The sequence below is a fragment of the Tiliqua scincoides genome, chromosome 4 (assembly GCF_035046505.1).
Source record: "Tiliqua scincoides isolate rTilSci1 chromosome 4, rTilSci1.hap2, whole genome shotgun sequence".
In the NCBI taxonomy this organism is placed as follows: domain Eukaryota; kingdom Metazoa; phylum Chordata; class Lepidosauria; order Squamata; family Scincidae; genus Tiliqua; species Tiliqua scincoides.
Genome location: NC_089824.1, coordinates 190465575 through 190480469, shown reverse-complemented (window position 1 = coordinate 190480469; position 14895 = coordinate 190465575). Strand labels below are relative to the sequence as shown.

General features: G+C 45.1%; 1 protein-coding gene across 2 annotated transcripts in view; it reads right to left on the bottom strand.

Moving 5' to 3' along the window:
- The window catches only part of MTCL2 (microtubule crosslinking factor 2), a 103308-nt gene that overhangs the window by 30129 nt on the left and 58284 nt on the right, over positions 1–14895 (bottom strand). For both annotated transcript variants that reach the window (XM_066624099.1, XM_066624098.1), the window contains exons 4-6: positions 12887–12949; positions 3046–4272; positions 181–351 (exon numbers count right to left, since the gene is read on the bottom strand). In XM_066624099.1, coding sequence (XP_066480196.1) covers positions 181–351; positions 3046–4272; positions 12887–12949 — 1461 coding nt within the window. The remainder of the gene's footprint in view (positions 1–180; positions 352–3045; positions 4273–12886; positions 12950–14895) is intronic.

The following is a 14895-nucleotide window of genomic DNA, read 5'->3' as shown; positions in this document are numbered from 1 at the left end:
CATCTGCAAGTTTTATTTTGGATCTCACAGGACATTTATAGGGGGATTTAAAAAGAAGAGAATATGGACAAACTTTGTTTCCACCTACGTCAAATGTGTGAGTTGGTATTTTATCACGTCAAGTCAATCTCCTCAGAAATCTCTGCCTGACACCCACCCTTTGGAAACATAAGCACATACCTCAGACACATAAGAATCTTTCTCCTCAGGTTGGTATGACTTGTAGCTCTTGTCAACTTCCATCTTGGGGTCCATGTCAATGGTGGAGGTGGTGTTGCTGCTGATGCGGTAGAGATCAGAAGACCTGCTCTCCCCAACGTCCCAGTCTGGGGCCTCCCTAAACTCAGACTGCTGCATGCATGGGTAAGTTAATGAGAACAAACCAAAAGAGCAGAAAAGAAAAGAAAAAACAAACAAAACAATGGGTCTCAGGAACAATAAAGAGAGCTACAAGACAACAAAAAGGATGAAAAGGAGGAGGAGCTTCACTACTGTGGCAGAAGATAATGTGGAAAACAAAAGGAGACACAAAATGAGCAGACACGTGGGCTGGATTGTTTGGGGAGGGGAAAAAGAGAAAGAGGGAAAAAATGTGCAAACACCAGTTATGGTGCCATGCAGTGCCAGGGATAGAATCAGGGCTAGTTGGGGTGGGGGTGGAGACCAGCAGCATGCACAAAAATAGAACTCTGAAAAAGTGGAGTGTGCTTCAGGAGGCTGCAACCCAACCAACTCCTCAGAGCCCCTTCCTTTCAAAGCAGAACTCTTACCCTTTCTTAGGTCATACCCTAGACATTGCAACATCAGTTTCTGATGAGCAAACACTTGGGCTCAGCTACCTAGGGCTGTCCTGAGATCTCCTGGCATTTGAAATGACATGTCATATTTTTTCCAGTGGAAGGCCCAATCCTTAACTCCCTGTGTGACATTGTAGTGGTGCCAATATGGTGCCAACTGAATCCTGCTTGGGAGTTTTGGCCTCCAGAAGCCTCACTGAGGTAAGGAAACATTTGTTTCCTTCCGGTCCCAACTGCCATCCTCACTGCCCCTGCTGCTGCCCAGTTCTCTTGTACGTGCATTCAGTGAAGCTTATCCTCAATAACTGCATTTAGGAATGCAGCCCTTATCCCGATCACCCAATTAAAGAGGTGATCGGAGTTTGTTTGGCCTGGCCGGGACACGAGAGTCCCTCCCCAAGGGGGAGGTGAAGAGGGCTGGGTCTGGCAGCTACGGCGGACCTTTTAAAAAGGGACGAGACCCAGCCGTCTTCCTCCTTGTGCACGTGGGCACCATGAGATGGGGCCAGCTGCTGCCCGCGTTGATGGAGTTCCTGAATGTGAACCCCTCACCGGACGTTTTGGTGCTCCACCTGGGCGAGAATGACCTTTGCAGGATGTCTGGTCTGGCTCTGATGAACAGAGCTCGTGAGGACATCACCACCCTTATGGGTTGGCTACCGGAGACCACCTTGGTTTGGTCGGATTTCTTGCAGCGTCGTGTGTGGCGGGGGGCTTTCTGCTGCGCTAAGGTTGAGAGGATGCACAGGAAAGTTACCAGGACCATTGGCAACTTGGTGTCTCGCGCTGGTGGCAGGGTGGTAATGCATCCTGCAATTGTGTTCTCGCTACCTTACATGTACAGGGGTGACGGTGTTCATTTGTCAGAGGAAGGCGCAGACATCTTTCTTAAGGACCTGCAGGACGGCCTTAAGTCGCTTCTTCCCCTGTTTGGGAGCGGGGGGGTCAAGCGCTAGGCTGACCCCTCCTTGTGGCAGGTGGTGCGGGTCAGGAGGCGTGAATGGGACTTTGGCATGCACCTTCAGGCGGCATAGGCAGGGCGGAACCCTATTTCAGTCCTCAGGGGCTCGGCGGCACGAGGACGTAGACGGGGCCCTGGCCGGACCGCGGGGCACACCCCAGAGGCTCAGCGGCTTGAGGTGGCGCAGTCTGCGGTCCGGCTGCCTTCCCCTTAAGGGATAGACATGGATGAGACCCGCCGTCCCAGCAGCGGGGCACGACTCGGAGTCGGGTGCATGCCCGCCTGGGGGCAGAGGTTTCTGGTACTGCCCAGAGGTCCCTCCCCGCACCACAGGGGCTTCGCTGCCTCGGATGCTGCAGGTCTCAGCCTCTGCTTCTCTTGTTAATGTACAATAAAGTGGCCCTTTCTCCCATATCTGTTGTCTCGAGTGTTCATTGGACAGTGCGGAAACAAAACTATTATCTGCACCATCTGTTTTACAAAAAACTGCCTGGGATCCTATCACAGAGTGCCTAATCCACAGAAGATCCTAATTCCAAAATGAATCTGGTTCGGTCCTCACTTAAGCCATTTTAAGATACTCTTTTTATAGCTCAAAGTGTAGTCCTCATCTCCATGGAATTTAACTTAGGGACAACTCATGTGTTGATATTTGAGTTGGTTAAGCCAAAGCCTTATAAATTTGTTTTCATGTGAGATACCATTTGTTGGTAATAACTGCCATCTAAAAATCTCCAAAATGACTCTATCAGAAAAGATCTTTCAAATCTAGCATTTTCTCTAACCTAGCTAATTTCAGATATTTTCTGATGTAGGGATTATTTCAAGCAATTCCCCCCCCCTCCGCAAAATGAATGGGAAGAATCACTGTTTGCTCGTTTTACCATTCAAAATTATACAAGCTCATTCAATTCCAAAATAAACCATTCAAAAATATGAGCTTGTCCATCAAAGGAACGCCTCCTTGGGGCTTTGCACAAAACCTGGATTACGGTCAGTGCAAAACAAATGTTTAGCAGTAGACATCTCACAACACACACTTTTCTGGGCTCTTCACCTCCTGTCACATGCACACTCCATTAAGACAAAGTTTTATCTTATCACTGGCCTCCATTCCATGCAGTGAGCCAGTTGTTAGTTTGTCATTTCACTCTGGATAGGCAGAAAAGGGAAGTTACATTAAGAGGGTCAGGTTTTGATTTGTTAAAGCAGGAGGAAACAGCATGGCAAAAAAAGCAATAATCACCGGAGGGAGAATTACTATCAACAACTTGGGGAAATCCTTACCTGGAATTCAGAGCTATGCCCTTTCTTCAAAGCTTCTTTTGTCGATTCGTGGGAGCTAGAACTTGGCAGACAGTCTTTCGGGTCCCTTGGGTCTCCAATGTGATCTACTTTCTTCATGAAGGTGTTGAGCTCCTGCTGAAGGACTCCAAGCCGCATCAAGATGGCACTGATCAGCTTAGAGTCAGTGGTGTTCTCATTATCCATGGCCTCATTCAACGCCAGCTCTGCACAGTCATTGTCCATGCAGAGCTTGAGGTTAGAGGTGAAGCCATTGGCATCCGAGATGAGGACATCAATGGCTTTGCTGACAAGTGCAGCCTGGTCCCTGATGTCAAGGAGGGTCTCAAAGTCCTTGGATTTGAGAAGCCGGCCAGGGCTGGATTCATGAGATTTGCTAAAACCATTGCCAGGAGATCTCTCCTTGGCATCATTTTCTCCCCCAACAGGCACCTCTCTCCAAAGCGATGTTGGAATGCACTGAGCAGAGTCACCTGCCTCAGCATCTGTCTCTAGCATGGGCCGGGTGGTCTGGCAAGAGGCAAGATCACAGCGCTGCAGATTGGAGAGCAACACACGGTTCTCATACTGCAGCTTCTTGACTTTGCCACTTAGCTCGCTGATCTGGACCTTGGCAGTGGCCAGCTCTTCCTGGGAGGTCTCACTGATCACTGAGCAGCTGTCCTCTGACAAAGTGATGTCCAGATCATGGTCTGACTTGTACTTATTGAGCTCGTTCATGAGGAGCTTGTTCTGCTCCTCCAGTTCCATCAACGAGCGCCTCAACAACTCTGCCTCCTCCTCTACAAACTGCAAGTGTCGCCTGAGCTCCACCGTACTCTCCCCAGAGTCCCCACAGTTTGTCATGGAGAAAGCAAAGTGGATGTCTTGCCCTAAGAGTTCTTTGTCTCCCTGACCCTTCATGTCGTCCATCTCTGCCCTGAGTCCTCGGTTTTCAACCTCAAGCTCCACTATCCTCCGGCTCAGGATGTTGGCTTCTTCTTCTACAAGCTTCAGGTGGACCTTCAGCTCTGCCTCTCTGGAATGAGGGGAGTCAGCCAGCTCTTCTATGGAGAGGGAACTCTCCAGGTCCCCATACAAGGACCGGTACTTTGTCAGCTCCTCCTTCATGCTGTCATTCTCTTTGGCTAGTTTTGTCAGTTTCTTGCACATCAGGGCAGACTCCTCCTTAGCAAAATGCAATTGACACTTGAGGTCTGCACTGTCCTCCTAGGATTGAGAAAGTAAAATAGTGCAAGCATTACAAAAACTGCATTTTGGGCAAGCTGCTTGGTACTAAAAGATTACTGAGGCTCACATCTCTGCTACGGCATGAAGGTTAAAACTTACAAGCAAGGCACATGTATACCACTATGACATTTATATCCATGTCCAACAGGGAGACTGGGCCGGGTTGGGGGAGGGATAAACTGCTGCCAATCACAAGGATGGATCTTTATCACAATGACCCCAAAATAATGTCTTGCTTGCCCTTCTCAAAATCAATGGAAAATCTTATACAGGATCAGTCCCTCTGGGACAGGAGTGCACTGCAAAGCCTTTGCATCACTTCCCATGAGACAACAAATTTGACTGATACATTACAGGTTCAGTGCATGTATCTACTTCATAATATGAGAGATAGATGTGTAAAAATTTTTTTCACTACACATATACACTGCAGGAGGCTGTGACTAACCCCAGCATTCTATTATACATGGTAAAACAAATGGCTATACCTGTAACATTAAAAATAATGTTATTGTATTTATTATAAATAATAAATTACTGTACCACCACCCTGGGAAATAGCTCTGTGTGAAAACTTACTTAAATCTAAATACAAAGGTTGAGAAAGAACGCCAGGGAAGCAGAAGCAAACACAAGTGCTAATAATGTTAAGGCAGGATCAGCGCAATCCAAAAGCTCTGAGCATACAAGTCTCCTGCTCCTTGGCTTTTCCTTCCAGCATCTAAAACAGCAGTTCCCAAACTCTCCAGGAGCACAGGAGCTGTAAGTCTTTGCAGGAGACAAAGGAATGCAGCAACGCTATCCGGACAATCATGCTCTTGCCAGGGCTTTCAGGGGCATTTTTACACTTGCCTGAGGTTGTGCTGGCCTGGGGGGGGAGGTGCAGGGAGCCCTGTGGATGTCCCGCAGGGCTCCCCAAGCCTCATAAAATCTAAATATAAAGATTGCAACCCACTTCCAGTTTCCTGAAGTGGGTCAGGATCTTCATTTTTAGATAATATGAGGCTTGGGGAGCGCTAAGGAGGTGTCCGCAAGGTTCCCTGCATCCCTGCTAGAGGCCAGCACAACCTCAGGTAAGTGTAAAAATGCCCCTGAAAGCCCTGGCAGCAGCATGATGGTGTCACTGCATTCCCCCTCCCTGTTCTTTAAAGGGACACAGACACAGCTTCTCTGGCTGAGGAGTCATGACACTCCAGTTTGAGAATCTCTGATCTAAAACATGCAAGAAACATGCACACACACAAGTCCAACTCTTTCTTAGTTTCATCTTCAGCTTTTAGGCAGGGCTTCCTGGAAACTCTATTTATTGCAGGCTGTATTTTTTTTTTGTCAGAAAAATGTTAGTCTGAGACCACTGTGTGTTTGTGAATGGACTGAAGGCCAGTGTGGGGTACTGGTTAGAGCAGTGGTTCTCAAACTGTAGGTCCATGGCTCACCAGTGGGTCACAACCCAATTTTTGGTGGTTCACGAAAATGACAGGGTAGATTAAGCTATGTGCATCAAGGATTAAACAACCTGCTACTTGGGGAGAGCACTGCTGTCTAATAACCACTATAACCACCGAGGCTTGAGTGGTTGGTAAAGTAAAAATTTTTTAGGTGAGTCCCAATGCTAAAAAGTTTGAAAATCCACTGGGTTAGAGCATCACTCTATAAGCAGAGCCCTCTGCCATGCTCTGTCATGAAGGTCACTAGCAGCATAATTCTATCTACTCAGAAGTAAGCAGTCTGTTTTTTCATAGCGGTTTACTCTGAGGAAAGTATTATAGGATTGCATTCTAGGTGTACTAGGTGTACTTGGGCCAATCACTACTTCTCAGCCTAAACCTCTCAGCCTCTCAGCCTTGAAAGGGCAGTTGTGAGGTAAAAGGGAGGATAGGGAAGAGGTACATCACCTGGAGCTCCTTGGAGAAAAAGAATAAAAATGTAAATAAAATAACAAGAAAAAACATCCCATTTACTATCCTAGATAACTAAAACTGTAGAGAAGAAAAGGCAGTTCTCCAACACGAGTCACCTGCCAAATTCTACCTCATACTAGCCTCACTTGGAAAAAGCAACTTAAGGAACTTCTCTCCACATTTGGGAGAAACTAGTCCTATGAACCGCAGATTTATTTATTTAGTTATATTTATTTAAAACATGTATACCCCGCCTTTTTAAAAGCTCAAGGCGGCTTACTAAACAATACATAAAGCACAGTATAAAATGATACGCAGGAGACAAGACTGTAGCTAACTATTAGGAAAATTTTTCCAGAGAAAAAAACAATTGAATGACAGAGCAAGTTGCCCATGGAATTTATGGACTTCTCTGGGGGAGAAGGGGGAGATTAAGAAGGTAAATTAGATTACTACTCGCCAAGTCCTCTAAATCCAAAGGTGGTCCAACAATTCCAGAGAATCTGTCATGTAAACATTTCAGGGGTGGTGGTAGTGGATGACTATGGTTTGGTACATGTAGAGCATAGAAAGTCTGAATAAATCTCTGTCTCAGACAAGGGAAAGTAGAGAGATGCCAAATGCTTCATCAAAAGGGGCACCAATCAGCTTGGAATGCTAAGGAATATAAAATTTCCTTGAGACCTATAGGGAATACTCCTTTTCCGACTATCTAGTTGCTCAGGCAGAGCTCTACATAGGTTCAAGAGTAAGATTCACACGGGTATTCCTTTGGAAGTTGCTATGTATATACATGGGTATAATCCATACACACATTCAAATGAATGAGCTCAGGTATACCAACAACTCCACGTGCCTTCATTCATCACAGGGGATGATGGTTCGCAGCACAGGGGCCAGGTTCGCAATTGCTTAGATCCTTCCAGGGGCTTCTCAAGCACACTGTAAGTGGCTGCAATCTCTGGCACTGCACCACTCCATATATGTGCCAGCACTCTGGGGCTCTCCAAGACTCTGCACATGCACTGGTGGGGCTCCCCAAGACTTTGTTTAACATTGTAAAGTTTGAAAACTGCTAGTCTACAGGATGAATACCATCAGTGTTTACAACTGGGACTGTGCTTGGTTCATTCCAAAATAGAGCAAGGGAACAGTGACTGAACTGTGACTAAACACTGTCCATATGTTGCTAAGTATTGGATCTTTTCTCTTTCTTAAAAGAAAAGAAGGTGGAAATTCTCAGTTATGCTCTTACAGACTTTACAAAAAAACATTATGAAATAATATACTGTTTGGAGATGTCTTTGCTTGGACTTTCTGCAGCAATTGGGGAATTTGAATTTTTCCCTCAAGGAATATTACCTCATTTAAAAAGTGACGGTTGGTTATAAACTTAGTTCATTTCCTGTTTCCATGGCTTGCTGAAGGAGACAAAACTCTGAGAATTCCTCCCTAGTAAAAAAAATTCTCCACCAGGCACTCAAGAGTGCCTTTCCAGATGGCCAATACAGTGTGAACATTCAGTTGCAACTGTCATGCCTGAGATTGCATCAGCCACAGCTGAATGTGGCTGTTATTAACTCTCTAAATGTCCAGCATTGTTGTATTTTGCTTACAATAATTCATTGCGGCAAATTCAGACATGCCAATAAAAAAACACTTGGTAATTCACTAGAGGAAAAAATTTCCGTGAAAGAGACAAGAAGATAGGGACTGTTATCAACCAGGTGAGAAATTCAAGCAGGTGAGAAATTAGACTCTTCTGAATTCTAAACATTGAATCAACATTAAGATTCAATGGAAGTGTTGTACAGGAAAGCACCTAACAATACTTAAAGCTCTCCTGACTACTGGGGTCTGATTTTCAAATGCCCAGCTTCTCAAAGGCTCAAATGTCAAGGAGATTGCAGATGGAAAACAGATGCTTCTGTTGCTTCTAATTCAGTGATTTAGAGTCAGACCAGAAGTTTGGGACTTGTTCACTCCTGCTCACAGTAAACAGAATGTAGTGAAAGAGAATGCTTACCTGCACCAAAATTGTACTGAGAGTCATGCAATTGGTGCAGCCCACAATGTACCTGCTATGAGTCGCTCTTTCTAACTGTACATTGCCATAAACATAGGAAAGGCAGTATATAAATCTTTTAAATAAATAAATATTATACTCACATAGCACAACATCTTAACTGCTAGAACTACCTATTAAGCAATGACAGTCACAGACTTAGGGCGCGATCCTAACACCTTATGTCAGTGCTTCCCAGCACTGCCATAAGGGCAATGCAGCTCTGAGGTAAGGGAACAAACATTCCCTTACTTTGAGGAGGCCTCCATGAGTGACACCCAACTGAAGGATGCAGCACATGTCCCATTGGCACTGCTATGCCAGTGCTGGAAAGCACTGACATAAGGCATTAGGATTGCGCCCTGATTTGCAGAAGATCAACAGACCTTTTCATTTCATGGCAAGTTTCTTTTTATTCAGATAAATAATATTTAAGTATGGCTGGTCAATCAATACAAAGTGATAGGAAGTCTAAGAACTCTCAGGAAGAATGAGCACCTTGGGAATTCAAACCAACTCAGGCTGAAGTGCATAATCTATTCCCCAAGACGCATATATCCTCTCCATGCATATCTGCTCTTCTCCCAAAGAACAGTAGCGGCAAGGAGGGAAACAACTGCAGTAACACCAAGTTGATCATCTTTCCAAATGTTCAAACAATATTTTATCCACTGTACAAATGGAGCATCTTCAAAGGACCACTATACAATTTGTTTGACTATACAATTCCTTACACAGAAAACACTTTATATGCATTGTCTAGTTTTTTGTGTTTTACTGTAGCACACGCAGACACACCACATATTGGCAATTCTTTCCAGGTTTTGGGAGAAACAGGGTATGAGGAAACTCATTCTTATGGTCCTATCCTTTCAGCAATATCTATGGAACATAAAATTGCACCATATGTCATAATACAAATGGGAATATTACTAAGGTATTCAATCTGTGCGTCCCGTCTCCCTAGGGAGGTGTGGCTAGCTGCCAGGGGCGTCGTGAGGCATCTCCAGGAGAGAGGTGGCCATGGCTGCAGGACCTAGTAGTAGTACAGTAGAGTAGCTGCTCTGCTCTGCTCAGCTGCACCTGCCCCTCCCTACTTGCTGCTTTTCTTCGGCTGTGAATAAGGTGTGTGGGGCATCGTGAGGTGGGTGGGGTGTGTGAAACATGGTGGGGGGAGGTGGGAGAGAAGGCTGACTGGGCAGCTGTGGAGGTGCCGCATCTCATCAGCACAGGGTGCTGTGCTTCAGCCTTCCTGGCAGGCTTCAAACTGGGAGGGAAGAGTTAAGTACAGGCAGCGCAGCTTCCTCCGCTTAGAAAGGAGGCAGTCCATCCAGCCTGCTCTTGGGGGGGGGGTGTCCAAATGCCCCAGCCTGCATTCCTCCGTCTTGCCTGGGGGGAATAGGGGTGGTATCTGCATGTTGGGGTGTATGTGTGTAAGCAGTCCCCATCTACTTTGGGGTGAGTTGTAATCTTGCTCTGTGTGGCTACAATCCTGTCCACACTTTCCTGGGAGTAAGCCCCATTGACTCAAATGAGACTTACTTCTGAGTAGACCTACATAGGCTTGGGGTCTTTGTCAGGTTAACCAAGGATCCTCACTTTTCTCTTTTTCCTCCCCCTTCAAAAAAGAGAAAACAGCCACTCTTGATGGCTTTGTCTCCCAAAATTGATTGAAAAATAAAAATACCCATTCCTTTTCAGCCATCCCACTTTTTCCTCCTGCTTCCTGGGGGGGGGGGGTTGTTACTTCCCATGTTGTTGTTATTGTTATCGTTATTAACAGTATTTATATACCACTTTTCAAAAAAAGTTCCTAAAGCTGTTTACAGAAAAAAATCAAATAACTAATGGCTCCCTGTCCCAAAAGGGCTCACAATCTAAAAAGATGAAACACCAGCAGACAGCCACTAGAAAAGACACTGCTTGAGTGAGGTGGGCCAGTTACTATCCCCCTGCTAAATAAAAGAGGAGCACCCACTTGAAAACATGCCTCTTACCAGTTACCAGGGGTTAACTGTTGTTGGCTGCTAAATGCTGGCTGCTATTGTAAGATAAAAGGCACAATCCTAGCTAGGTCTACTCAGAAGTAAGTCCTATTGTGTTCAATGGGACTTACTCCCAGGAAAGTGAGGTTAGGATTGCAGGCAAACAGTCTCTGGGTCTCAGTTTGCGATTAGCAGATACCCACAAAACAGTCTTCCCCTCCCCCAGCAAATTCATCACTTCCCCCCTCCTTTCGAAAACCCTCCAGGTATGCTGCTAACAAACTCAGGGCACAAGCCTAACCAGGTCTACTCAGAAGTAAGTCCTATTTTGTTCAATGGGGCTTACTCTCAGGTAAGTGTGGTAGGATTGCAGCCTCAGAGTGCTGGTAGCTGTTCTTTTGTTTCTAGTGTATAAGGTGTTGTAATGGGGAGCCGTGGCCAATGGCCACAAGGATCAGGGAGCTGTGGGCCAGAAAAGTTTGAGAACCACTAGAATATTAGCTGCAGTGTCAGTGCTCAAGGGTGCAAGCAAGACATGATTTCTCTAAAGCCACAGCCCTCTCATTATTTCTGTAAGGAGGATGAAGCTGCGACACCAACCCCATTCTTTGCTATAAACATGTGTGCTGCCATCTCCCCTCCCTGAGTTCTCAACAGAACATAAATATATTGGCAAAATTCTGACCACATCAAAATGCATCACCAATTTCAATAGAACTCCCACCAGTTATTGATTTAACAAAAGCCTGTGCATACTACTACAACATCAATTTGGACTTCCATGCTGGCTTAGGGCAGCGCATAAACTCAATTTAAGGATTAGCAATGCAATGGACTGGAATTTATTCCAGCTCTCACTCTACTCTGCCACCAAGCTATTTCCTCTGCCTCACTGCTACTTTCTAATGCCACCCTCTTGGCATTATTGCAGGGGATTTGGATAATCTATTCCAGATATTCCAGTACTATTCAGGGTCAGGCAATGCATAGTGAAAAGGATTCAAGCACTAGGATCCAAGAGCCAAACCCACACACAGCTAAAAGATTTGGCCACCCTGTATTCTTCCTGATTAAAATGTGGTCATTAGTTTCAGCATAAAGAAGGCATTGCAAAAGCAATGTAACAATTTCACTGCTGTTGTATAGTTACAACATCAGCTTTGATCCTTTGATCAGCTGTATTTGTGAGCATATGCAAGATGAAATCTCTCCATGTGTTGGCAGATGAAAAGCAGGTTATATGCCAGACCATATTGCAATGGAAGAATATGCTGAAATAGGGGAGAAAAGGACATGATGGGGCATCTAAACATTTAGAGGTCTATGAATTCCAAACCTTAAATGCATTCACCTCTGCTTGGAACATATAGTGTGCACCCTCTGCCCTCTTGGTGAGGAAACTGCAGGTTCCAACTGAGGAGGTGAACCCCTAAGCCCCATGGCTCTTTCCTGGTGGGGTCTCTTTGGGCACCAGTCTCAAAGGGAGGCCTCCTGGAGAGTCTCACTGGGAGTTCCTGTTCCCTGGACAGGATTCTCTTGGGGGGTTCTCTGGGGTATTTGAACTGTCTTCTTCCTTTTTTCTTCACCTCCCCCCATCCTTCTCTTCCTGGACCCACAGTCCTGTCAACTTCTCTAATGCCTCCACACTCAACTCTGTCTTGTTCCAAATGGCTTCTTCCTTGTCCGTCCCCAGTCTGTCTGCACTCCCCATTGCTTCTTGCCTTCTCCTGTTTTGCCTTTTCTCCATGTCCCTTCCATTACCTCATCTATTTCCTTTAGTTTCCTCTGGTTCCTGTGTTTCCACCATCATTCTTCCCCTTTTCCCTGCCCTGCAGTTCCTTTTATGGCAGTGCCCACCCCCAAATGCTGCTACTCTGGCCTAATGAGTTCACTGCTGATCAGCTATGTGACAGAAGCACTCAGTGATGACATCACTTTGAGCACCTCCCTGGAAGCTCCAGATAGGCCTCCAATGTGCCACATTCCATCAGAGTCCACGGTCTGCCAGAGGTCATAACGGCTGAAGTGGGACCCTCTGCAACACAAGCAAGGCAGAGATCTCTACCCCACTTTCCCACACTGAAATTCCTCCTACACCAAATTGGTGTCCCTTCCTACAAAGCTGTTTAGTTTGAAGTCCAGCAGTTACTTCATTGTTGTTTAGTTATAACTTTTAAGTACTAATGTGACTTTTCTTATATGGAGATTTCCTTATTTCAATAAAAGCAATGTATTCTCAAAAATCCCTCCTCACCCATCCACCCCACATATCTGCAAAATGGAACCACGCCCCAGGCCCTCAGTCTGATATGCTAGGTGCCAATTTCCCTGCCGCAAGAAGTAGGGTTGGCTTCCAGGGCAAGGTCAAACTGAACTGAACAAACTCCGAACGTCCAGGGAATGACATCCCAGATTATTTTTCACAGCAAACACTTTCCTCATGGCTGCTCCTCAGGAGCTGAAGGCCAACTGCCAGCCCAAACAAGGTTTAGCGAGTGCAAATGCTGTTCTCCAGTGCAAGGTTAAGCAACTTGATGTATGCTAGAGACCATCAAGGCATCCTTTAAACTAAGCACACTGTGCAGGTGGCATTGCAGAAAGATAGCAGCAAGGTCAAACACAGATATTCAGTATTCAGGTACCTGGACAGATGACTTCTTATCTGTCTTCCCAAGAGAACGTGATCCTCTTTTCTTCAGAGAATTCTGAAACACAGAAGAGAACAGGTTGATTCAAATGAGCATCTCAGCACTGAAGTTAAAAACCAAACATATATAGGCAACACATTAGTGACAGCGCAGTGGTCAGAGTATCAGACTGAGAGTGAAAAGTTCAAATCTTCACTCAGGCATGATGCTTGTGAGCGACCTTGAACCAGTTGCTATCTAAGCTACCTCACAGTGTTGTTTTGAGGATAAAATGGGGGGTGGGAAGACCTTGTACAAAGTTCCAAGCTGCCTCAGGCTAAAAGAGGGATAGAAATGAGTGTGTACTCTACAAGTGAACAGGAGTTCCTCCCTTATGAATGTTTTGTCCCTTCTTGATCATTTAGCTACAGCCTGACCATTTGTATCCATGAAAGTTTTGAGAGAAGCACAGATCATTACAAGGACTTATAAGAGAGATTATATCTTAGGGCCCAATCCTATCCAATTTTCCAGGGCCGGTACAGCCATGCCAATGGGGTGTGTGGTGGGGAGGCAGTCACAGAGACATCCTCAATGTTAGCAAATGTTTGTTCCCTTACCTCAGGGCTGCATTGTGGCTGCACCTGTGCTGGAAAGTTGGATAGGATTGGGCCCTTAATCACCTTGAGTGCAGTTTTTCAGATGAACCATGTTTGCTAAACTCCACCAAAGAGCAGAATTATTTTACAGAAGTAGCTAATCAAATCGCTATCCTTCCAGGCAAATTCCACGAGGACAGTAGATTACAATAGTTTGAAGTGACTTTTGAAACCTTCCATACATTCTTCCCACATAGACCCTTCTCCTTTCGCAAACTGAAATGATGTTTTGAAAGAATTTGAACACTCAAGGATGAGCAAAGAACTTATAAATCACAAATGTGCCACTCTTTTCATATGCAACATTTGCTGCTAAGGGCATCATACATTCCTTGGCTCAAGAAAAGAAAGAGGACTTAAAAGGAACCTGTGCTTATTGATAACTGAAGGAGACAGCTTCTGCCTCTTATCCTCTCATAAATCAGAAAGATCAAAGGTTTCTAAAATGGAATGATGTTCAAGAAACCAGGAGAGAAAATCAGGAAAATTCATTCCAGTTAACAAAGCAGATTTCTAACATTTAAACATTCCCATATTTTGATCCTCCAACAAAACTATGTTGATAGTAGGAGATATGCAAAGAATATCTTCACTCATCTGGCAGGGCTTAGAGTGATCCTAGGGGCAGGTAAGTGCACAGGCCATCAAATTAGAACAAAAGAGTTGTGTTTGCGTTATGCTGCACAAGAACAGACAGCATCACATAGTGAAAACTATTCTTATCCTCAACCCAAGCAAAGAAAGGGAGACTCAAAATTATCCTTATGCATGTACTGACTATCCTCTGACAGTATAGTAGCCCCCAGGAGTCCCAGGTTATCCAAAGAGAGTAGCTCCATGTCACAGGGCTGAGTTGGTCATGTCTGGGAAACAGGAACAATGGAGTGGAACAATTTGCTTACCAGTAAAACTCCATTTTACTCTTCCCAGGTGCTTTCACGCTAAGAACCTATTTTTATCTGGGATCCACCGCTTTTGAGTATTATTAAGGCAAGACGTAAAGGGGAAGAGTCATCTTTAATCCAAACATACAGCCTCCGTGCAGGGTTAGATTTACAAACAAAGGAACTGGAAAACCCGGTGAGTGAAAACTGTTAACACTGATGGAGGATGAAAACTGTTTAACAACCTATTTTATTTGGGGTCATACAATCAGACTGATTTCAAGTAGGATTAGGATAGTCAAGGGAAGTACTTCTTCACACATAGCTCAATTAGCATGGAACTAACTGCCACAAGAACAGTGAAGGTGACTAATTGGCATGGAACTAACTGCCACCAGTGAAGGTGACTAACTAGATTCATTCAGGGATACAAGGGTCTATCAATCACTATTTGCCATAACAGCTAAGAATGTATCCTCCA